The following is a 25548-nucleotide window of genomic DNA, read 5'->3' as shown; positions in this document are numbered from 1 at the left end:
TGTGGCCGGGGAATATATGTCAGATGTGAGCCCTGGGCCAGCTCTGGGCTTCCAAACAAAGATTAAAACTACTAGCATGTGTCAATAATCTCCAGTTGTAACTGCCAGTTAATTTTCTTCGCATATATATATATAGATATATATATATTCTACTTTCTAATATAACAGACTTGGTCTCTCATGACCAGCTTCAGCCCAAGAGGCATGGATTTGAAACAAAATTTTAAATATCCAAGGGAAGTCATCAGTTTTAAATTGTGAGAGACACATACCAAACCAGATTTTTATATGAAGATGATCACGATGGCACCAGCGAGATAAATGAGAAGACTCTCAACAAGCAGTGCTGCTTGGCTTTGACTGTCAGCCTGATGAACAAGAGGCATATTTTAAGCAGTGAGAACTGGGGGATATAATTGTTTCTTACACAAGAGACTGTGCATGCTTTTACTTTAGAACAAAGAGAAATCAGAGATCTCTTGCCCTCTGAATCTGTTTGGTAAATCAGTGCTCCTCCAAACCAAGGAGCTGTTCCTGAGCCAGAGAGGCCCTGGGCCCACGCATAGGCAGTCGGGGAGCAGAGGTGGGAGGTTTGAGCAAGATGCCCTGTGCTGCCCTGCCTTAGCAACTCATGGCCAGAAAGGCTGGGTGCCTTCTGGAAACAAAGCAGGCCTTTTGCTGGGTATGTTGTACAACAGAAGTGTGGTGGTTTGTGTGGCTTTTAGCTCCCTGACCCTTATTTAAATGAAATGCAGAGTACTTTGTATCTAAGTGGAGTTGTTCTGTCTCATTAGCGTGATTAAATAGATGGCAGAGCGTTACTAAGTTCATTGTCAGAGAGACTGTTGCTTAGTAATTTAAACTGCAATAATCTCATTATTCTGTCTTTTTTTCCTCACAACGATGGTGGCTCTGTTGTTACCCGCAGTTCATGGCCTTGCATGCAAAGCTTCATAACTGCATTTCAGACATCAGACACTCGCTGGAGAAGTCATCCAGGGTAAAGTCGAGTGGGGGGAGCTTCCAGGACTTTGGGCTGCGTTTGCCTAAGTGAGAGTTTCAGTGGAATAGAAACAGGAGCACAGGATGAACAGTGAGTTCAGTCATACAACCCTCCGAGCATCCTCTGTTTCAAGGGACGCTCAGATGTTCTTCCTCTGCCTCCTCAACGGGGCGAGTGATGGAACATCTGAGTGTGTCACACGCCAAAAGAGAAATGGTTTCCAAGCAGGCGCTACGGGGAAATGACTGAGAGCTCTGTCCATGGCTGCTGCGGCCTGAGGTGTAACCCACAGGTCAGAGACATGTAATAACCCACAGGTCAGGGAGGTGTACGGGGCTGGCTCCTGCCTGTGCGTGCTGGGTGGTGGCTCCAAGCTTGAGGACAAGGCAGGGTGCCAGGCGGGCCTGCTCGGGCGGAAGGGCCGACACGGAGGAGCCGCTTCCCAGCCCGCGTTTCCCGTGGCGGGGCCGAGATGTGGGGACCGCTCGGTTCCTCCCGGCCCCGCTCCCCTGCCCCGGCTCCCCTGCCCCGGCTCCCCTGCCCCGGCTCCCCTGCCCCGGCTCCCCTGGCAACAGCGGCGCTGGCGGCCGCCCAATCAGCGCGCGGCGCCGCGGGCCCAGCCAATGGGGAGGCGCGCGGGAGGGCGGGGCCCGCCGGAGCGGGGAGGGCCGGCCACGCGCCGCGCCGCCATCTTGACGTCTGAGGAACAAAAGCGCTGAGGCCGCCGCCGGCGCCGGCCCCGCTCCAGGTAACGGGCGCGCCCCGCTCCCCGCGCTCCCCCGCACCTTGATGCTGCTTTCCCCCCCTCTATAACCCCCCGGCAGTAGTTGTGAGGGGGCGGCCGGGGGGCCTCCTGTGCAGGACGCAGCCCCGCCCGCCCGCAGGTCGGTGCCCGGCCCGGCGGAGGCGAGGGAGGGCGGCTGCCCGGCAGGGATGGTCGGCGGTGCCCTCGGGGCATTGCCGGGCTCTGGGGGTGGGAAATGGGGGCTCTGTCCCGGCGTCACCCCGGGGATGCGGGTCGGGGGATGGCGGTGGCGGCGCTGGCGGAGCATCCTCGTCCTCACGGCGCTTCCTGCGCCCCCCGCGGGGTCGCGGGGCGGGGGCCGGGCCGGGCCCGGCGCGGGGGGGCCGCGCTCGCATCGCTTGTGTGTGCCTTGCATCGCTGGCGTCTGCCCAGCCCGGGCTGGCGGTCGCCCCTTGCTCAGCCGTTCCTTGAATCGCAGGACGTTGTCTGCCCGTTCTGCCCGGGTGATGGGGGTGCTGCGGCTCCGACCGCCGTGGTTCGCTCTCGGAAATAGCTCACAATGAAAAGCGGGTGCTGCGGGGTGCGTTGCATAAGTGGACGTGCTGCTCGCGGGTACCCTTTTCCCTTGTGAAATGGGAGTGCTGGGTGATGGCTTGTTAGGAACCGGTGCGAGCATCACGGTTTTATAATGGCTTGTTAACGTGGCTTAGGACCTGCAGGCGTTTAAACAAAAACACTTACGGTTGAGACTTTGGAAATAGGCATCCAGTTTAGGAAAATAAATGTTATCGTTGTTGATGGAATAACAGCCTCTTGGTAGTTACACCCTGATATGTCCTTGGCCTTAATTCCACTGTGAAAAGTACGCGTGTTTAACACTGATATCTTTCCTGATACGTGCTGGAATTTAATCGCCCTCCACTTCGAGGCTGTATTTTTTTCTTTTTTGTCTTTTAATACAGTGCCTTAGTTGTCCCATATACTCAGGTGTTTTAGAAATTCATCCAATGCCCATGTGCTTTTTTAGACTCGTGAACATGTAAAGGGACAGTTGTGTGTCAAATATTATTATTAGAATTTTACTTCAGTATTTAGTTCTGGAATATTAATGTTTGCTTTAACTTTTCACTCAAGTGATGTCATTACTGGTCATTACTCAACATGTAACACTGAAGTGAGAGTAGAACAATTCAAATTTGACACTTGAGAGTAACAAAGTCAGGGTACTTTTGGCCAAGAATTGGCATCTTTGCTCTTAATTTTTCTTAGAGAATCATAAAAGCCTGTATAAGATAAAAACTAGTTATAAAATTGTCTTTAAGTTGAAATTCACTTGTGTTTTTTCAGGACTTAACAATAACATTGGGGAACGGAAACTGGGTTTATGTACACGTGCGTCCACACATAAACATGTGTGTTTTAAAAAGAGACTGATTGATTTGTTTACATCTCGCTGATTTGGCATCTTCAAGATTGTTTGAGATTTTTTTAAATTAAAGTATATTAGTGAATGAGGAAGAATGTAATGATTTAAGTGCCAGAATTCAGGGAAGTTTCTTCAAAAAAGAGTAGCTTTAAGTGCTCAGAAGTGTCTCCTGGTTAAGGGCTGTGGGAAGGATTACAGTCACTTGTGTACATGTTTGTAAAAAAATTTCAAACCTTAAACTTGTCCATGTAGCTTTTCATAAATTTGTATTTGTTTAATTGAAAAGCCATTTTTCTGCCTTTGCTGTCTTTGAAATTTATACCTTTCTGAAATAAAAGTCTGTTATCTTGTCTGTGGTGGACAAGTCATAGATGCGATGTAAGCTGTTGCTGTTTCTTCTTGGGGAAAGGTGGATCAGAGCTGTCATAATCCTGTGGTGTGGTAGTTTGGGAAGCAGCTGGAAAACTGGATGGTGGTCAGTCATATGAATGCTGGGCTTTGTGCTCTCAGAAATTCTTTCCCTACCAGTTGCTTGCAAGGGGGACTTTAGGTTTGTTAGGCATAATGTTGGGAAAAACCAGGATGAGAAAAGATGTTAAAGAGCGAGCCTCTTTGGTGCCTGTCAGTGGATGGGCTTCCATCCAGGTCACTGGCATGGTGGTACTTCATTAGTTCTCGGGTCAGCTGGGGAGTGTGAGGCTATTTTGGGGATGTTTTTTCTTTGGAGGGGTAGGGAAAGGGTGCAAACCTCGACGCACTGAGAGCGTCTTAGTCTGTCAGTAGTGGTGACACACAAATGTCTGCCCTTTTTCTTTTTGGCATAGGTGGAGGCAAGGAAGTGTGTGCTGTCAGGTCGGTAGTAGAAGACCTACTTCACTCGTGGAATTTATCAGAAGGGATAAATTAAATAGAAGTCATTCTTTAAAATCTCTTAATTCTTTACTGTCTGAATATGTTCAGTGAGTTGAATTAGATAAGGTCCGGGGAAATTCTGGAGTAACTGGTATTAAATATCAGTTCTTTCCAACGATTCTTATCTGATGGTTTGGAAATTGGGAGGCAGCTGAGGTGTTTCTTTAAAAGGTCAAGAGTGCTGCTTCTGCAGCCTTTCCCTGCCTGCCTGAGGCTGGGATCTGAGGTCCAGATCCAGAATAGGCAAAACAAGTCTCTCCTCTGTAACACGTATGATGCTGGCTCGCCTGGGGAGCTGCAGTTTAGGTGAGAAAGGCTGGGGGCAAAGGCTGGGTTTTGAAGTGAAACAAGTTTTGATGTGGCTTTTAATGCTAATCTGAGTTGTAGCTTCTTCTTTTTTGATGTAGTTCACTGGTTTTCTTAATATTTCTGCACCAGTGCTTCGACTGAGAACTCATTTAATGGGTAGAACATATTCCAAAAGTTCAGATACTCCATCAAAAGATGGAGAGGACAGAAATTGAGGTGCAGCTAAAAATTTTAACTTGGATGTGCTCTTTACTGCGTGTGGGGATAAGAGCCAAGTATGATGGAGATTGAAGCTTTCTTAAGCTGACATTTTACATTCACAGTAATTCTTGTTTTTCTAGTGAGCATGGGCTAGAACCATTATCTGAAAGCTGTCAGGTTTTTACACTGATGTGTGGAAAAAACTTGCCGCCTCTCATTCAGCTCATCCACTTATCAGCTGTTGAATTTGCTGATGCTGAGCTCGTCCCTGTTGGCAAGAAGCTGCGGTTGGTCTCCAGGCAACGCAGGTCCGGCTGAGCATCTCTGCCTTGCTTGAAGAGATGAAAATTTTCCATTGCGGGGAGAGGATTTTTCCTCTTGCTAATTCTTTTGATCTGGCTTTCTGTCTTGCCCAAGGTTACTGCATCTTTGAAACAATGTAGGGGTAGTTTAGAAATACTAAGAGGTTACAGTTTAAGAGCATTGAGGTATAGCTGCAGATGTGTGTTTTTTGTAACTTTTGTTAAAAATGTCTCATTAGAATGGTAATTTTGGGCCTTTCTTAGTAACTGTTTAATTTCAAAATAATTCCTTCCCCCCCTTTCTGCAAAAAACTGTATGACATTGTATCGTGCTGTAAGTAACTAGAAATTTCTCCTTCTGCGAAGTCTGAAGTACTGGAAGGCATCATGGAAGCAAAATTGTTTGTTCAAATGAAGGTCCAACATTGCTTGTGTTTAATTGGGTGTTTAGGAGCTTGAAATCTGAAATGTTCTGCAAATTCTTGGCTTGTGTAGCAGAGTCTTTGAAGTCCTGACTGTTCTCTGAAAGACAGGCTGTGTTTAGAATAAAATAATGATAATCTTCATAATAGGTACAGAACGTACCACTCTACTGTTATCAGATACTTAACCTGCAGCCTTTGACCCTGTGTCTGGATTGCCTGTGCAAGTGGAGGATTGTCTCTTGGAGATGGCTGGAACCAGTTAGATCCCAGTTTTGCATTGTTTTACTGGAAAAAGAAAGCTTTGAATGAAATGGTTTTGACCACTGAGAGTTTTGCTTTACGAAGGCAAACTTTGTGTGCGTGCCACGATGGATGGTAGGGCAAGAGACGGCACAGGCTGTGCCTGGTTTGGAGCTGTGCAGGTGCTCATCAGCCAGTTAATAGCCCAAACAGAACGGGGAGGTCCTGAATTCACACAGTAGCCATTCAGCTGTACTGCCTCTCTTGGTTCCTGCCTGCTTCTCTTCTGTCCTGCTCTGTTGACATCCAAAAGGTTGGAAGGAACTGGAAAAAAAAAATCATTTGGATGACTTGCTGAAGCTGGTTAATAGTGCCCCAGGGTGTTGAGACTTAAACAGGCTCAAGGACAGACGATAAAATTATTGAGGCAATTTTTCATCAGAAAATCACAGAAGAAGCAAGGGTTTGGGGGTTTATGCCAAAGTCTGCATTAGGATGAGCACAGCAAAATGATTTTATTTTCTTGAAGTGCAGAGGGCTTTTAGCATACCCAAATAGCTGTGCAGTGCTGTGATGCAGAAATTTTCTACAGTGCCTGAAACCTTATCAGGAATTTTGGGTGCTGCTTAATTTCATGCTTATTGAAGATGACCTCTTTTCTTTTAACATTTGCTTCTTTCATTTTTTGTATCTTTTTTCCAGAAGAACAGTGATTTATTTGCCTTTGTTTTGGGTATATGGAGGCAGTGTGATGACAATTGATTTTTTTTTTATCATTATGACATCAATTAGATTAATGAGGTTCCTTGTTATAAAAATGACAAACTGCTGACATGATTAGGCATCATCTTGATCTCTCTGAGGTGTTGGTGCTTTCAGAAGGTTGATTCAATTTAAGAGGAGATAAGAGGTTAAATTGATGAGTACGTGTGCTCATACTAACTTAACTATCATTGTAACTGGGAATCTGTTCAAGCTATCTTAGGAAAATTGGTTCTGGCTTAATGGCACCAGTCAGTTTTCTGAAGAGACATCTGAGAGTGTTGAGAGCACAGTTCTAGATAGGGAAGCAACAAAAGGGTTGGGAGAATCATTTCAGAATTTGAGAAAATGAGTGGTCTCTCAACAAGAAGATGAAGTAAATGCTGATGGAGCTGCAGTGAGTTGTGTGATGAAAGGATGACCATCTTATTCAAGTTGTTGTGTTTAAACAAAATCTTTCACTTTTTTAAATCTAAGTGCTGAATGATGATTGTGTTTTAAAGTGCAAAAAATTATTTAACATCACTATGCACAAAGTTTGCATTCCAAAAAAATAAAATTATTTTTTCATAAGCTTGACTTCTTGAAGTATTTTTCTCCCCTGGCACTGTGCTGATTTTTGGAAATGCAGACTTGGAACATGAGCACAGTGCAAATGGTGGTGCTATGTTGCAGATATTTGAAGAGAAAATAGGTTTTTGGCAGTCATCCTGTCTGAGCGTTCCCTTTTTGGTGAGCGATGGTCTCTCTTTGAAGATGGTCGTGAAGTGCACACTTGCTGGCTGGTCTAAAAACTCCAGTAAAGCAACAGATATTTTTAAGGGAATAAGATGTACCATAGCTGTGTCCCATTGCCCAGGTTAATAAAACCAGCTCGCTCCTGTGCATCGTTGTGTTTGTCAGCTGCAGCAGGGATGAGAGCAGTATAGCCAGGCTGCTGCTGAAGCTTCCTTTTCTAGGTTACTGAAATTGATAAGATTTTTTTTTCCAAGTGGTTTTGTACTGCTGTTTGAATATGTAAACTGTATGGGATTAAAATGGATTAATTCTTTGGCAATGATTATTATGGTGAGCCTGTAATTGGCCCCAGATGGTGTTCTATGAGATCACTCAACGATGAAACATTAAATACGTACATAATTTTTTTTGAGCATTTTTGAAGTACTGTGCAGGTGTGCTTGTACAAAAGGTTCTTGTCCCTTCTACTAGGAGGAAACTTCTTAAAATGAGTTGCATTTACCAGGGGAAATGGTTACAATTTTTTCCCTTGGTTTTGTTGTGCCACCTGAGAGTCTGTCATGTAAGACTCCTCTCCTGTCCTTACTTGCTCTTGTCCAATCTGCTGCGGTTGAGCAAGAAGCACATTGAAATTATTCTGTTGTATCTTCTGCATTTGCAATTCTATAATTGCTCTGTCAACCCTGCAGGGTGTTGTGTTTTAAGGCCTTAGGACCCAGTCACATTCAACTCTTTAGGGAAGGAGCATATAGAGGTCACTGAATCATATAAACTGTTCCCTTTAAGATGCAAATCTGTACTGTGTTGTCTGATTTGAGATGTTTTCAGTAGTTTGAGATGTTTTGAAACATAAATACGATTTTAAAAGTTAAATGCATCTCATTAACTTGAGGTGTTCTGGAGCAAAAATTCCATTTATCACAATCATCAGAAGTAGTCTTGGAACCAACACTTGAAGAATTACAGATAAAATTGTGGATGGGCATTTCAAATCTGACTGTATCTCCTCCTGGGCTACTTTTCAACTGTTTTTCTTCATAAAGGGACTAAACTTCATTTGAGTTATATTGATGGTATAGATGAATATATACATAAATGGGATGCATAAAATACGTTACTGCATTGTGGGCACCATTCTTCCTGTAATAGCTTATTTATGGATGATCCTTGTTGTGCTTTCCTGTGGAAGTTTTTGCTCAAGGAGTTAGCTTGGATTGTGGGGTTTAGGCATCAAAACTTAAATTTAACAATCTTGTCCTTTGAACCCCTAGTTCTTATGGCATAAAAAGTATTTGGGGTTGGGATTTCTGAAGGAAATAGTCAGAGGGAAAATCTTTATGTAGTTAAGTGAATGTGAACTTTGAAAGGGACCTGACACTTGTCTTCTTGAGCAGCTTATCATATGTGGCAAATGGGTCACAACTGAAGGGCCAGTCACAAAGATTCCGTGTTCTTTTATTGAGTGGCTGGAAATACAGTTCCCAGACTGCTAAATTCATGATAATGAGAAAGGCATAGCCTTGGATTTATTTTAATCTCCGTGCTGGAATTTCTGAGGGTGTTGGTGTCTTGAATAATACTTTCATGTGTAATCCACACAATTTAGCTCTTGCTTTCATATTTTCAGAAGATTAAAGGCTGAAGGCTATTTTTTCTCCATGACAAAGGGCAGTATTGTCTTTTCATAGCAACTGATGTTTTTAGCCAGTGATGCCAGAATACTGTTTTAAGATGGATCAGTTTCTAAATAGGAAGTTTAAGTGGTTTAGTTTTGGTGGTTCAGGTTTCTTAGTTTCCATAGCATTTTTGCTTGGAAAAGAGGCTAGTTCTTAAATTACACAATCCCTGAAAAAGTGCATGGGTCAGAATTGCATGCTCTTTTCTGGCTGAGTATGTTTAGTAACTTGTAACTTGGCTTTATTTTAGTTCCAGGGAGATAAAATAGCTTTACTTGAGAGGTAAAACTGGCATTTCTCCAGAACTTCGTGTATGTAGGTGTTAAGCTTACAGATTACAAATGGTGTAGGGAAAGCTGAAAGCTGCTGCCTTTTTGGATGTTGAAATATTGGTTATAGCGAGCATTTAACCTCCTTGCTAAGGTTTAGGAAATGGCAGTGAGGGGCTGCTGTGCCTTCTTCTGTTAACAAAGAGGAAGTTTTGGGAGATCACCTTGGTGGCTTGCCTTGCCTTGTCCTAGACAAAAGGAAAACTGGGTTTCTCCTAATAATGTAGACCTGGTTTAAGGAAGATAGGGATAATGATTGTGCGTGAGGAGTAGTAATGATAGTTATGCAACTTCAGATTGTTTTGTTTATAGTTTGCTCCCTTAATGTGTTATGCCTTAAGTTTCATAATTAGTTATGCCTGCTAAGGTTGTATTCAAATTGAGTCTTTTTGGTCTAGGAGGTGGCTCTGCTGCAGCTGTGGTGTTAAATGTACAGGTGCAAAGAGATGTCTTAACCTGGCCATTGTAGCCAGTGTTGGACTGTCCCTCTCCTTTCAGAGGAGAAGATCATCTGGTACCCTTAGGTGTGACATACCTGACATCCTCAGAAGAACCAAGGGCATTTCAGGATATTTTTCTTCAGTTTGAAAATGGCAAAACTCATTCTTTCTTGGTGGGAATCTTTTGTTCACAGTCTGATGTTAAAAATAGGATTAGCTTTCTACCTTGATGGGCCAAGACTGCTATTGAGTTAGCTGAGCCATGTTCCAAAAGGGTTTTGCAAACATGTTTTGTAGAAACTTTGTGCATGACTTCATGTATAATTCTGGGTTTCTAGATTCAGTCTGTTTTATGTGATTAAATAAAGAATTCAAGGAATTTTTTTCCCTTATTTATGGAGAAATTACTTAATTTTTCTTCACCACAGCAACGTGCTGCTGCAATCACTTGCCATTTAGTAAAGATAAATTAAAAAAATAAAGAGAAAATTACATTATATCAGCATTTTTAACAATCAGGTGGCTTATTTTGTTGGTTTAGCCCAATCACCCTACATTCAACATGAAGAATATGCTTTCTTGGCTTTTTGTGTCTGTAGGTGGTTATGACAGACGTGCCACTACAGTGCCTGAATCCCAGTGTGATTTACCTCTAAGGGCTACAGCAAAAGTATTCCTGATTGGAAAGAGAATGCACACATAGCCCCAGTATGTGGGCATGAAGGAACTGGTGTCTTACTCTTGGGTTTGCAAGTGTTCTTTTGAGTGTTTTTTCAAAACGTCATGCTTACTCATCTCTGAGTACAAGTCACGTAAAGGTAACTTAATGATCATTACTTTGATTGATTTGCTGCAGAAGAGCTTAAATAACCTTGACTTGCGTAGAAAGTTACAGCTCAGCATCCTTTTTTCATCACAACCACTTGGTTCAAAGTTATACTTAATGAAAAAAAGATTTTTTTTGTCCCCTCTAGTCATAATTTTAAAGAAAAACTTTAGTCTTTCCTCTCCCTTGATGCTGTGACACTGCTCCTCTTCCCCCCACGACACTGAAGGCTACAAAGTCTGCTGTATTGAATTTTAATTACTTGCTGTTTAGGGGCCAGTTTTTTGTTGATAGCTAAAAAAAGTCAGAGACTCAACAATGTTAGCACACTCTTCAGCTGAAGATAACCTTTTTCCTCAAAATTAGTTATCAGAATAAGTGTTTGCTTTCTGTAATCAGGCAGAATTTAAGGCTTCTCTTCAGACTTTTCCAAAACCAGGATTCATACAAGCACATTATTACATGAGCTCTGCATCTCTGTCCTAACGAGTTAAAAAGTTAGAAACTATATTATTTATTGCTTAGTTATATTACTACTGTTGTAGATGGAAAAGGCTTCAAAAGGCATCTCAGTGTGGGACTTGCATTATATTTAGAGGTATAATGCATCCTTAAAATTAGGAATCAATTAAAACAGTTGTGATAAATGCATGCAGAGGTCTTTTTTTCTGTTAAGAGTTAAAATCATCTATTGTACAGGGTTTGCTCTCTAATCTTATGCAGGTCATCTTCAAAATGTAATTTTGTATTTCTGATACTGTTCCACAGCAGCTGAGTGGGCACCAGAGGATATGAATATCACCATTCTAATTTTAAGAACTTCTGAAACAGAGCACACCAGAGTAACTTCAGTTCCTGAGCCAAGCAGTAGCTAAAGTGAATGTTAGCAGCAACTCCTTAACAGTGTTAGACTGGGAAAATTTGCTAATAAAATAGTTCTTTGTGCAGAGGAATGGCATTGATTTTCATCAAAATTAATCACAAACTGTGCAAGAACTTAGACCCTGAGCACACTTAACTACCTAATGCTTTTAATATTTTGATGATGCATCCTCTGCTTTTTTTGATTCAAGGAATGTACCTTGCTGTTTGTAAAATAACACATTATTAGTAATGGGACGTGTAGTTCTGTCATATGAGGATTTATAAAATTCCTGTTTGATAGGTGTATTGTAGGTTCTTAAAGTGTGTTTTCCTGCTTCAGTCCTTGAAGGGTTGTTATCTTTGAGCGTTGTGATGACTTACTAACTCAGACCTGAGGTACCTTCTCAGTTTTGTTCATCTAACAGGTGGTGGGTGGGCTCTCTAAAACGCACCATATGTTTTCCACCTTGATGCTTGCATCTTCCTCTGTCCTTTTTCAGCTGATGCTGTTTCTTCCTGAATGTTCTGTGGGTTGAGGCAGCTTTCTCTTTGGTTGCTCTAATGGATCACTGGTAGTCTTTCTCTCCTGTTGGCTGACTGTGCCAATCCTCTGTTTCCTTGGAGCGTCAGGAAGGGGCTTTGCTTTGTCTGGTTCAGCAGGGTTACAGCACCCTGCAGCAGCTCTGCTCTGCAGTCTCTACCCTGTCAGCTTCCTCTTTGCACTGTCCAGTGAACTGAGAATAAAGGACAGGCAGAAAGCTTTGCTGCCTTGCTATTTCTGTCACTGCAAAGCTGATTTATGGCTGTTTGGAGTTGCAGATACTGACCACTCAAAATCAAAAGTCTGCACTAGAGAGAAACCAGTTTTAACAGGTTGGCTAGAAGGGCAGCTCTGCATCAGTGGTTCTGCTATTATGAAGTTTCTGGAAGAGGTGTTAATTTTGAGATTGTTATGAAGGAAGGAGCTGCTGCTTAATTGAGAGCTGTGCTCTCCAGAGGATGTGTTCATTAATACAATTACATGTGGGACTTAAGTTGAGGATCTGTAATGACATGAAATACCTTCCAAAGAATGCCGTCACCTGGGATTGATGTTAGGAGTCTGAAAACATGAGTTCACTGCGGTATTCTCTCAGTGGTCATTGTCACATGTGATGAGAATAAGATGTCTATCTGTGTCACTTCTGGTTTGCAGGTTTGGCTTTTAAACATCTTTTGCTGCTTACTGTAAGAATGACATTTCTCAAGCTAATATTAATGTGTAGAGACATTTTTGTTTGCTTCCTTTGAGTTATGTCAGATTTTTCTCTTAAAATTGTTGACTCATGAAGGATTAGTAAATTTGCCTTTTTTGGCTGATGTGTCCTTTGAACAGAAGCTCTTAGCCAAAGGCACTTAAAAGCACACAGGAGGAAAAGGGCAGGGTACTCTGAGTCTGCCTTTGGTATCTAGGAAGATTGCCTAAAAACAGCTGTTCTGGGCTCTTTCTTACCCAAAGAGCATTTAGAACAAACCGGGTGTAGAATCAGAGGAAAGGCAGTGAAAAACTGCATTGTGCTTGTGCTGGTCAGCGTCAATGCCACTGGAAGCTCTTGGTCTTAGGTCAAAGCTTTTATTTCTAAGGAAGTGAAATCAATTTGGCATACTGTGAGGCTGTTTATGGAATTAAGATATTTATAAATGAAACAGTACAAAGTATTTCTGATGGGCATTACAGTTGTGCTCCAGGTCCTGTTGTTAATCTGGATGGCAAGATTCCAAATATTGAGGAGAGCCAAAATGACAAACAAATCCCAATTGTTTGTAGTGGTAATGTTACAGCACGCAGCAGAAAAAAACCTTAACAGCTTGCTCCAAATCTTTTTGCAAGCAAGAAGAATTTCATTAGGTGAAACGGAACAATTTATTAGGTAAACAGTGCTTATCTTGAAAGGCTAAAATATATTAATTGTTCGAAGTGAAAACTAAAGCCTCATTGAAATCTAACTTGTGGAAAAGATCGTGTGGGCTTGCTGCTGCCTTGTTGAGCACTGTTGTTGTTCTGTTCAGATCATGTACATGTGTTAGGTTTATAAGAAGGCAGTAAATTGCTTTGCATAATCATGGAGCTCGGTTAAGGGGTGTACAGCAAGGAACTCCTTGCTGACGCTCAGCTCAGCAGTGCCTTGCACACAGTTTGTACTGCAGAGCTTTATTAATAGAGCTTTTTCAGCAGGGATTCATACTACAGAAATCTTGTCGTAGAAACGGAACATGTGGGAGTTGTATTGTGGCTTTGAAAGATAAAAGCAGAAGCAGAGCTTACTAATACAGGCACAGTAAACTCACCTTTACTTGTGTGAGCTTCCCCCTTTATTGTCTGGTAGGTTCACATTTGTTTGTGGTAGTGCAGACAGGGTACAGGGTGACTATGTATAGATGTTTCTAGCCTTTCTCTCTCAAAAAATGCCCCAACAAAACAAAAAAACAACCAAACCCAACCCTGTCTAAATATTCCATAACTCATATTTCTATAATATCAGAGCAATAAAAAAATTTGCTTTGTTATTCCTCGAATGGGAAATTACACTTTGTGATGTGCTGCCAGATCTCAATTTTCCAGGAAAAGGCTAAGTAGCACAAGTAGTCCTGAGCAATACTGTGCTCGGCAATTTCACTGCCAACTGAATGTCGTGATCCAGTACAAGTGTTGTCCAGACCACTTGGGCATACATTAAAGCAAACAAGTTGAGCTGCTACTAATGAGCTCCCTGAAGATGTGTTGGGTAAGCAAGGTGTTGTACATTGCCTGTGTTGGAGGTGATTTTTGATAGAGTTATTTCTGAGGCGTAAACATCTTCAAGGCTTTGCTCCTGATGCAACTCTGATGCAAAGGGAGTGGGGCAAACTAGATGTTGGAGGTTAAGGGATGTTGCAAGGTACTTTCTCAGTTTGAATTGCTGCAGCTGGAAATCAGTGTCTGTACATCAGGGTAATTAGGAAGATGGCCACGGAGTGGTAATGCTGTCTTGGGAAGAGTGGTCTTGTACTGTTGATGTTCTGTGAGGCTGCTAAAAGTGGCCATACCAGTGTAAAGCTCTGGCACTGTGAGATCGTGTACGTGTGTTTCCATGCCTCCAATGAAACCTGGCACACTTCTGGCTCTCCCTGGGAAATTCCAGAAGACTGGAGGCATTGTTGGCTCTAGAAAATGCTAATGAAAAAGAGTTGTAAAATTACTGGTGCATTACACAAACACAGACTGATGCTTAAAATTTTTGTAATAGAAAATGGAAGCCACTCAGTCAGGGCTTACTGAGGAGCTCATGCGGCTTGTTAGGTGTGTGTGGTCCAGGCTCCAAGTGTTACACAGACTGGTAAACTCAACTTGCAGTGGAGCCTTGCAGGAGGAGCCTGTGGCTCTGCACGGAGGGGTGGTACTGTGGGGAGCCATCGAGCAAATCTGTGCCTCCAGAGCACTGACAGTGTCAGTCAAGGCCAAGGCACTTGGCTTTTCCACACTGCCTGGGTGCTTCAGGGTTGCTCAGCTTCGTGCAGTTAAATAGGGGTTTGGAAGTGGCTTTCTGGGGTGGAACCTGAGGGGTTTTTTACCTTTGTGTTTCTGGGTTGTCAAGTTGTTGGTGTTGAGGGAGGTGAGAAGATTGGCTTGTGGTGCAGTAGCTTCCTAATAAAAAATTATTAGGAAATTCAAAGTAGTACAAAGAAAAAGCGAAACTTTACTGATCTTGCTCTAATCTTAAAATATAGAGTATCAGAAGAGAGTACTGTTTTTCTGGGAAACACTTTTCCAGATTAAATTTTACATTCATTCTCTTGCAGAGCTGGTCTGAGTTTTGTTTTCTGTATGTTTGTTTGTTTTTAAAAGAAACTGATAACGTTTAGTCAAATAAGGTGCTTGGAAAAAAGGAGATAAAAACCCTGACTGGTGTGTGCAGTGGGGGGGCGGGAGGAAGGCAAACAACCAAAAACCAGCAACGAAAACACACTCAACTCTTATTGACCTGTTATCCTTAGGTGCAGGTAAACATTCCAGGAGCTGGAGTTCATTCACTTGATCGACCTGTTGTTTCTTAAAGCAGTTTAGTTGTTTAATTCAATTAATGCTCTTATGTCCAGGGCATGCTGTGGGCATCTGTGGTTCTGGTAGCACCGCTGCTCTAAGCCCGCAGGTCTCTGCTTTTCCAGTTAATGTAAAGCTGTTAAATATCTAAGGAGGACAAATAAAAATAGACCTGTGACCTAGAACACTTTGTAGTCTCTTTGAACTAAGTGCATTATTGTTCGTGTAATGATCTTCAGGCAAAATAAGTATGAGGTTGTTTTTAGCTGCAGAGGGTTAATGATTAAAGCCTTGGTCTAAAATTAGAGTAACTCGACTTAAAAATTTACTGGAAGGCAGAGACCAGGACAGTCATGTTTTGTTTTTCAGCCTCGCTCCTTTAATTGCTATTGAAGTGCAGGTTGCGTGACGCTGGCGGCAGGCCAGGGCTGACCAGCGTGCAGTGACAGGGTACAGTACAGATCATTGGGATGCAGCTGGCACGGAGCGCTGCCTTCTGCTGGATGCACGCAAAAATAAATTCCTGGGAAACGGCATATTAGCGTTACGGTGTTCCTCTGGAGAGTTTGCATCCGTGTAATATTTTCGGCCTTTGCCATGTTGGTGTGAATAAACGGGTGAAATGAGAGCCTGGGCTGGCTGCTGTGAGAATTTGGGCGGCAGGAACTGTGCGTTCGGTGTTAATCCCCGGCCGGGCGGTTGGGATCGCTGGGTGGCTTTCCCTTTAAGGAGCCGCGGCCCCGCCCCTCCCCGCGCGCGCCTCGCGCGGCCTCCCATTGGTGGCGGCGCGCGGGGGGCGTGTCCGCGCGAACCTGGCCGGCGGCGCCCGCCGCGCGCCCTCAGTCGGCCCGTGCGCAGCGCGAGCGGCGCGTCCCGGCCTCGTGTGAGGGCTGTGTCTGTCCCACAGAGCCGGCAAAGCCAGCCGGGCACAGCCGCCCTCACCGCTCTGTGTGTCTGTCCCACAGAGCCGGCAAAGCCAGCCGGGCACGGCTGCCCTCACCGCTCTGTGTGTCTGTCCCACAGAGCCGGCAAAGCCAGCCGGGCACAGCCGCCCTCACCGCTGTGTGTTTGTCCCGCAGAACAATCGAGCCAGCCAGACACAGCTGCCCTCACCGCCCAGCTGCCCTCACCGCTGTCGCCGCCTTCCATCTAATGTGCTACAAGGATGAGCCCAGCCTTCGGAGCCATGGAAGTGGAGCACTATTCCAAGGGAGTCCTGCTGGAGCCTTTTGTCCACCAGGTTGGAGGACACTCCTGTGTCCTCCGGTTTAATGACAAGACAATCTGTAAACCCCTTATTCAGAGGGAACACCAGTTCTATGAGACTCTCCCTACAGAAATGCGTAAATTCACTCCACAATATGAGGGTAAGTCACCAAACCTTTGAATGGGGTTGGGCTTTTTGTTGCTGTGAATGCAAGTGTGCTGTGCTCTCTGTTGTCTCTGAAATCTCTTCTGTATGGAGGAGATTTTAGGGGTTTCTTTTCATGTATTTTGGTGTTGTCTGAGGCAGGCTGTGGAGATGCAGGGTGGAAATGCTTGCCAAGTTGGTGTTTATGCTGACTAACAGCATTAGAGTAGAGCAACTCTGCTGGTGATAGCCCATATATCTCCCTTAGGCACAGGTAAGTAGCTCACAGCTTGAGAATGGTTTCAGTATCTATCTGCTGCTTTTTTTGTATGGATTTCTAAAATTTTTTTTCCCCACTTGTTTAATGTTTGTTTTCAGGGGATTTGATAAGATTGGATGGCAGTGTTTTGTGTAAGCTTAGTTGTGGTCTCTTTTTTTTTATTATTTCTCCTCTGACTTTCATTTTGATTGCACTAAATACGTGTCAGTAAGGTGCCTTATTGAATACTTGGAATATTGTTTCTACCACTAAGGAAATGAAAATTCATGGCATTTAGGTAGGCAAGGATCAAGTAGCCGTGATGAGGCTGAGTCAGAAGTTATGTAGGAGTGGAAATTCCAGTTCTCCTAAGAATTGCAATAGTTAACAGGAACACTCTTTCTCTTTCCTACTTCATCAACTGCTGCCTGATGATTAATAAATAATATGTCTGAAGCACTTTTTAAAATGGAGTTGCTTTTTAAAGCACATTGATTTTAACAACCATAATGATGATTAAGTTTTGCATACTGTTTGTGAAAGTGGTGGAAGACTTCAGAGATGTTTCAGAGTTAATACTCCCTACTCACTTACAGAGACTTTTTGACATGTCTAATTACAAGTTCTGTTGGACTGCAAGAAAATATGGTCTTTGAATGATACTTCTGAAAATGTAATAGAACAATTGTACTAGTGTATGTGGCTTTGTGGAAAGTGGGGGGAGGGATTTAGGGGTCTCACTTGGTCCCTATCTGTTATTTTTTTCCAGTGTAAAAGCCAAAACCATTTGCTAAGCTGGCTCCCCCTCCCTCCCCCCAAGCCCCCCTTTTTCCCCATTGTTCTTTCCTTTGTGACAGCAGGACTGTCAGAGCTTCTGCATTCCCTGTTCCAGCCACTGTAGGTCTGGGACTTGCCTGCCCAGCTCCGAAGTTCCAGTCTCTCACCGAGTCCTCTCTCATAGCTAGTGATGAGCTGCAAGAACTGTGCAGACTGATTGATCTGAGAATAAAGAGAGGACTGAAAAACAAAATAAAACCCAATCCAGACAATTGATACTGCTTCTCCATTAACCCCCGAAACTTGCTCATGTAGCACTCAGTGCATCTGTCAGAGCGCTCCACTCAGACCCTTAGAGCACAGTGCAGTGCTCTAGAGACTCCTGAGGGAGCGTGAGGAAAACAAATGCTTTCGAGGTTCACCATGTTTCTGTACCACAAACAAATTTGTTTTGTATTGCATTTTTGTTACATATTTCACAAGATTGCCGCATAACCAGTATCAATAAAATATATTCAAAAAAAAAAAAAGAGAAGAAAATGTATAATTAAACATGATGATTCTAAGTGGAAGCTTTTGGATTAGTTTCTGTTGTAATGTGACATTTTCCTTGTTTTGGTCTACTTGCACATCTTTCCTTTCCCCTGGGGATCTAGTAACCAGATATTGTTTGGATAAGTGCTTTTTGCTTTGCTGTCATGCAAAACTTAAAAGGTTTTGGTGTAAGTTTTTTTTGTGCAGGTCACTTTTCACTGCAAGATGTTAACAAATGTTTTACATCTCACTTAGAATCAGACCAGTCAGTTTTTTTAAATTAATAAAAATTTTTCATAATTGAAATTGTGTCCTGTTATTATTTGATTCTTACTTGACTGCCTCAGAGAAAGAAAATGACCTTCTGTATCATTGTTTTGTCAATATGATAAATTGTCTTTTGTGAGGTGTCATTTTTGTCTAGCTCTTTTGATATTTGTTAGGTTGGCAGATGAGGTTTGGCCTGTGGCAAGATAGAAACTAAGGACCAGGGTAAGAATAAAGTTGCTGTATTCTTAGTGTAAAATAACGTGTTCTAAAAGGCTTGCTTGTCACTTGAGCAGTTCATAACTGTCCAGGTCCCCTCTCTCTTCAGGTGTGGTGTCGGTGAGCTTTGAAGAGGATGAAGATGGAAACTTATGTCTAATAGCATATCCACTAAATGGGGACCACGATAACTTAGAAAACTTAGATAACTCTGACTGTGAACCCAAAAGTAAGCTGTTGAGATGGACTAACAAAAAAACGATGTTGTTAGAAAATGAGAAGATATCTAAGGAATGGGTCCGGCAGCACAGGAAAGAGGAGAAAATGAAAAGGTGAGTTTGACAAGGGGAACTGGAATGCAGAGCCTTGAAGCAAAACATTTTTTGCTGCCCAGTTCTGGTCTTCAGAATTTCAGAGAATTCTCCAGATCTCTTTCACTTTCATTTTCATTTCTTCTCTTGTTTCTTTTGTTTTTCCCGACCTCTTCAGTGCAGACAGGTTCAGTAGTGAAACTACTATGTCCTCAGACTGGTAGCATGTTGAATCTTCTCATTTTTTTTCTGCGGTGGTCAGCTGAAACAGGTTTCCCAATGTTATTTTTGAAGCTTCAGAAAGGACAAAAAATGAGAGCCCCCAAACAAAAAAACTTCCACCCACCTGCAAAGGCACAGTAGCTGTAAAAAAACCCAATCAACCCCAAGCATATCTCAGTGTTACTATATATGGCATACCTTTGTAGGAATTCTGCTTTGGCCCTGTTAGTGACATTTTCCCCCTCATTCATTTCTGTTAATTGTGCCCACTGTGAACTGTGAGCTGTGATTGCTGCACTAGAAACAGTGACCTTAGCAAAGGATAAACCTTAAAGCATATCACTACCTCTTGCATTACTTCATAGAAGTAATTTGCACAGGGAGCAAAATAAAACTTTTGCTAGCTGTTAGTGAAGGTGAATGAAACAGCTTGTAAAGTTAAATCCACTGACAACCCCTTCCAAAGGCTTATTTTTCCACTTGACCTGTAATTTGCTGCTTTGTTCTGTTTTTGTAGTCACAAATTGGAGGAGGAATTTGAGTGGCTGAAGAAATCTGAAGTCTTGTATTATACTGTAGAGAAAAAAGGAAATGTCAGTTCTCAGTTTAAACACCATAATCCTTGGAGCATGAAATGTCACCAGCAACAATTACAGCGGATGAAGGAAAACGCGAAACACCGAAACCAATACAGTATCCTTTCCTGAAAATACCTCATAACAATGGAATGAGTAGGGCGCTCTGCCTTTTATTTCTTGAAGACACCAGATAAAAGTACAGGGCAGGCTTAACTGTGGTCCTGAGAGACTCTCTGAAGCTGTGATTTATTTGATGGCTCTGAAGGGATTGCCAGTGCTTTCTAGAAATGGGCTTTTCCAGCATGTGATAAAGTAGCTAGGCTGGGAAACTCAGATAACTGAATTAAAATTTACAACTTGTGGGTTAGTTAGTGGACAGGTTTTACAGCATACTGTGTGTGAGGTTTTCCACAAAAATAGTTTTCTATGGAGAGCTTTCAAAGAAGAGTTCTGTCAATTTTATTGCTGTTTACATGATCTTAAAAACTAGTATCCTCTTTCTCTTTTTAGCATTTTCTTAAATATAGAAGCTATTCCAATGCCCGGAGTTTTCTGCTACTAGAACCCTCTTTTTAGTGAACCTTTTTGGTAAAAAAAAAAAGCTGGGTATAAAGTGTCATGTAGGATTGGAGCATGAGAAAGGAAAACAGTGACTAAATCCATGAAAGCTGAAGCACACTGGTTTTGTGCTGTGGAACTGTAGACAAACATCTCCACCCTGAGCACTCTATGGAAAAAGGTCTTGCTGTGTGCAGGCTTGGATGCAGCTGCATCCTGCAAAAGTAGTAGTATCTATATACTTAGGTAAACAAATTCCTCATCATGTATGAGGGCTTTCAGTGAATGGATTACTAAAACACCTCTGACTAATAAACTGTTCAACAGAAAGCATTTTCTGGCTGGTACGTCACCATTTCACTGTAGATGATTATTCAGTTGCCTAAGAAATGTGTGATATCTTTGGAACAATCTCAGTACAGATGTTTTGAAGTGGTTTTTGACTTCTGTATTTTAGAGATAGTGTGAAAATGCCTCACTAGTTTCAAATGATAACAGAAGCACACAAAATCTTCATTTCCCACAAAAAACAAACTCTCTTGCTGTACACCAAACACTGCATAACTCAAAGTCAGCTGCCAGGTTATGTTTCTTTATAGCCCTGATTACTTTGCTTTTCACTTAATGTGGAAATTCAGTAGTCTTCTCTAAAGACCAGTAAAACTGGAACTGGTGTAAAGCAGGGTGGATATCTGAGTTTATGTAACTGCAAATTTTGATAGGCTGCTATACTGGGCATGTTTTGGCTACGCCTAAAGTTAACACTGGCACCCTGTAAAATCTGTGATAACGTTTTTAAAACGTGTGTCCCTCGTTGTGAGGATTGTTCCTTAACTAATCAGAATTCATTTTGCTGGAAAACCTGACGTCCCGATACGAAGTGCCGTGCGTGTTGGACCTTAAGATGGGGACGCGGCAGCACGGGGACGACGCGTCGGAAGAGAAGAAGGCAAATCAGATCCGCAAGTGCCAGCAGAGCACGTCGGCTGTGATCGGGGTGCGAGTTTGTGGCATGCAGGTGAGGGCAAAACTGGCCATGTGTGGGGCAACAGGCTTGCACTCATTTCTGTTAGTGGGGGTTTTGGCTTATGTCCTCATCCCGAGAGCTGTGGCCCTTGAGGTGCTGTGCTCCATTTCCTTCACAGAGGGGAGTGAGGCTTTTGAGGATCCTTGGTAAGTTGGAGGTGGCAGCATCTGCAGGAGCAACCTGCAGCCTGTGCTCTGCATCGAGTGCAGTCTGAGCACACGCTCTCCTGCGCAATATCAGCGGTTTAAAGCCACAACAAAATAACTGATTCTGTTAACGTTTCAGAATAGCGTAGGGAACAGTTTAAAGAAGGGTCTGCCACTACGGGAATTTTGAATGAAGTGTGTGAAAGTTTGCTAGAATAGTAAGAAGCAATCGGTTCTGTCTCATAGACTTTGAAAAGCCACAGATCTTTCACTGCTTGAAGTCTGCTTGTTACAAAGTGCAAGTGAGAAGTGCTTGGTCAATGTGATAAGACTCGTGGCCAGATGAGGGGACAGTTACATGGACTTTCACCTGAATTTTTTTGTTTACTTGTTTCTGTATTCCTAGAGCAACATGTGAATGAGAAATTGGAAACAACATGTTTGTGTTCGAGGCTTTTCTGAAGCCTCTCTCCTCCCATCCAGTAGATTCCAGGAATGCTAGCAGTGTTTGCTAGGACTTGGTCCACTGCATGACTGTTGGCCTGTGTGGTGTTCAGCTCACTGTTTAACTTGGGAGAAAAACACGAGGCAGAAATGAAAGTGTGGGAGCTGCATTTCTGAGCACAGTGTGCTGGGATTTGAGCGGGGCCTGCTCATTGTTCACTTTCCAGTATTGACCTGTGCTAGAAAACAAAGAGGAACTCTGGAAGCACCTGCAGTCCTTGACCCAGATGTTCAGGCATTGCTGAGCTATGGGGTATATAGACCACTGTCCTATAGGAAGGCATCTTCCTGCAGGAGCACTTTGGATTTATTTAAATGCAGTTGATTATGGGGCACAGCTTAGTTTTGTGTAGAAGTGTTTGCTGTCACTCAGATCCCAGCATGCTGGCAGTCAGTTGATACCATCCTAGGGCAGAGGGAGGTAATGAGCTGAATGAGTGGTACAGTTTGTAGCTTGACTTTGGAGATTTGGGCCACAGCTTTCCTAATCTCATTTAAAGTCCTCATTCTTACATTCCTACTGGAAAAGCTCCAATCTGAGCTGAAGGAATTTTCCACTTCCTCCAAGTTCCACAGTTCTCCAAGTTCTGTTGATAGCAGTTTGTGTAACTGTGGAAGAGCAATTTTACTGAGTAGTATGTCATCCTGTAAAAGCTTTATGTAGCATGTGGGTTTTTTGTTTGTTTGTTTGTTTTAATTTTGTCCCCTCAAGGCTTTGAGTCAGTATCACCAGCAATTTAAACTATTCCTTTTCTCTTGTGTTTGTATATGCAGGTCTACCAGGCAGGCACTGGCCAGCTGATGTTCATGAATAAATACCACGGAAGAAAACTCTCAGTCCAAGGATTTAAAGAAGCACTTTACCAGTTCTTTCATAACGGCAAATACCTGCGCAGGGAACTCTTTGAGTCTGTTATTAAAAAACTGACTGAACTCAAGTCTGTCCTAGAGAAACAGGAGTCTTACCGCTTCTATTCGAGCTCCTTGCTGATCATTTATGACGGAAAGGAAAGGCAGGAAGTTGCTGTTGACTCGGACCCAGAGGACCTAGAGGACCTTTCAGAGGAATCTTCAGATGAGTCTGCGGGAGCCTATGCCTACAAACCAACTGCCAGTACTGTCGATGTCCGTATGATAGACTTTGCCCACACAACCTGCAAGTACTATGGAGAAGATAGTGTGGTGCATGAGGGCCAAGACACGGGCTATGTTTTTGGACTTCAGAATTTAATAGATATTATTAAAGAAATAAGAGATGAAAGCAGTGAATAAACAGTGTGAATGCACATCAGTAGAAAGCACTATTGTGACTCTTTGTATTCCAAAATTATTGACCACTTTCTGGTGGTAGGAATCTTTACAGGCTCTGCAGGGATGGTCCTGTCAGAGTCAGACTTGTTTGGAGGGCATTTACTTACATTGGTGCTGGACCTAGCACTGGCAAAACTTGGTATCCTTATTTATTTTAACTTTCTTAAACATTCCATATTTGATTACTCAGATACCTCTGTTATCCCTGTGTGTATATGTTCCAATAAAATTCTTTTTGGTCGTTGTAAGTGATGCTTCTGTTGTTACTGGTGACTGAGGAGGAGATGAAGCTCGGATCTCTGGTGTAATGCAAAAGCAGCATGTGAACAGCCAGGCTTACTTATGACTGTGTGGGACAAGCAAGGCTATCCCGGGCCTCCCATCAAGAGTGATGAGAAAGTCCAGCAGAGGGCTGTTTTTTGGATCACCTGCCCTTGGTGGAGGAGAGGCTGAGACGAGGTAAACATGTTCAGAAGGATTGAATGGTTGTTAGAGGTCTCCGGAGGTCCTTCCCAGCTGGAATGATAAGTGAGAACTTGCACTTCAATTCTCCAACAACCTATTTCTTGTTTTGGGTTTTTTTCTAACTAGATCTTATGCTGTGTAACCTATTTCTGGAAAGCTATAGACAGTCTTTAACCCACCCTGAGGCCAAATATGTAAAATTTGTCCAGGATTAGCTGCAGTGGCAGCGACTGGGGCAGAGCTGCAGGACCTGAAAGATATCCTAAACAGCTTAAAATCTTAACTGGGACAGACACACAGGAAGGAAGCATCAGAAAGTGAGAGGGCAGTAAGAGAAATAACAGAGTAACTCTAAACCACTGTCTCAAAATTTTAAAAGGAACATATATTTATTTGTCTTTAGATAAATGACTTCTCCCCTTATGAAGCTTTTATGTCGTCATGATAGTGCAGGAGAAAACTGGGTGTGGAAGTGCTGAGGTAAGTGTGGGGATGTTCTTGTTACAGATGCCTGGGATAAGCGAGTCAGTTTGTGCAGAAGACTGAGGTGAATCATCTCCCTGGCCCATACTTAGCCTGTAGGCATGCTGAGGAGAGGTTCGATGTGACAGGAAGGCTGCAGAGCTGCTGCTGGAAGGTCACCCTCTTCAGTTGCCTGTAGCCCTGCAGCTTCAGTTTCATATTCCCCAGCAGGTCCTATCAAGTTCTCCTGATCAAAGTCTCTGATGGCTCTCCTTTGTACCTTTTGAAGAGGTTTTTTACCTTTGCTTATACAACATGAGTGTGTTGGCTTTTGGTTTTGGTTTTTTGTTTTGGTTTTTTGTTTGTTTGTTTCACAGTGTTCAGGTACAAACTGATGTCCGTGTTAAATACCTAGTTTTACATCTTGCAGTCACCTCACTATTTTATGCCAGCACATGGGCTATTATCCCTGGAGATGTGCTTGTCCAGCCTGAACAGGCCCTTTGTTTCTGCTGGGTGAGTGTCCAGTCGCTTGATGTGGCTGACAAGGCCCTCTGAGCACCCCTCGAGCTGCTCCAGGCAGTGGCTGCAAAAAGCCTTGGGGAGGGGAAGGATGGGGCCATTTATTCTTGGCACTCTCAACTACAAAATGCTTTGGGCATTGATCAGCAGTGCTCCTGCCTGCTATTCCTGAGATGTGCCTGGCACAGGGAGAGGGACCGTGGCTGCAAGATGACGTTTCCCTTTCAGTTCCCCAGTTTAGGATGCGATGCCCTCTGCTAACGAGCTAATGACGAGCCTCTTGGCAGGCGCTGTGGTCGCCTATCACTGCTGCTGCTTATGAATAAGCCTGCCTGTGCAGATTCATCTGATACACACGGTTTGACTTTGAGGTCTGAAATTAGCAGGGATAAAGTCCCCCTAATGTACTTGTGTTACGTAGGAAGTCTGGAGGGAATTCATAAAATCCGATGAGAACAATCGCATTTGCTCTGATGCAAGCTGCCTCCAGAACAAGTCCTCTTTGTTTTGCTGCCTGCAGACAGGGCCCAGGCTGGAGGCAGGGAGCTGCCCTTGCAGAAATGCTGCCAGCAGGGTAAGCTTGGTCTAGACCTGGTCTCAGAGCAGTGCGGTGTCAGCAGCCGGACCTGGAGCACTTGGGGGTCCATATGTCATGGTAACAAAACCCCAGGTGGAATTGGTGCTGCTGTAGGAAGATGGAGGGACCTGCCCCTGTGGGCTCTGGCCTGTGCTGCTAAAATCCTTTTGCCAATATTGTCTGAGGATTAAGAGAGGCTG

General features: G+C 43.3%; 1 protein-coding gene across 2 annotated transcripts; it reads left to right on the top strand.

Annotated features, from left to right (window-relative positions):
* Positions 1 to 1663: 1663 nt before the first annotated feature.
* IP6K2 (inositol hexakisphosphate kinase 2) lies at positions 1664 to 23570 on the top strand. Of its 2 annotated transcripts, XM_050312847.1 has the most exons (6): positions 1664 to 1751; positions 16338 to 16625; positions 18775 to 18997; positions 19716 to 19891; positions 21177 to 21352; positions 22786 to 23570. In XM_050312847.1, the coding sequence occupies exons 2-6, from the start codon at positions 16424 to 16426 to the stop codon at positions 23281 to 23283; spliced, it is 1275 nt and encodes a 424-aa protein (XP_050168804.1). In that variant the 5' UTR covers positions 1664 to 1751; positions 16338 to 16423; the 3' UTR covers positions 23284 to 23570. The 2 variants fall into 2 exon arrangements, with proteins under 2 accessions (XP_050168804.1, XP_050168803.1); XM_050312846.1 differs by lacking the exon at positions 1664 to 1751 and having other exon boundaries at positions 16263 to 16625.
* Positions 23571 to 25548: the final 1978 nt, after the last annotated feature.

The sequence above is a fragment of the Myiozetetes cayanensis genome, unplaced genomic scaffold, assembly GCF_022539395.1.
Source record: "Myiozetetes cayanensis isolate MyiCay16 unplaced genomic scaffold, myiCay2020 scf18, whole genome shotgun sequence".
NCBI lineage: Eukaryota > Metazoa > Chordata > Aves > Passeriformes > Tyrannidae > Myiozetetes > Myiozetetes cayanensis.
Note: the sequence above shows the minus strand (reverse complement) of the source record. Positions and strands in the feature narration are given on the sequence as shown.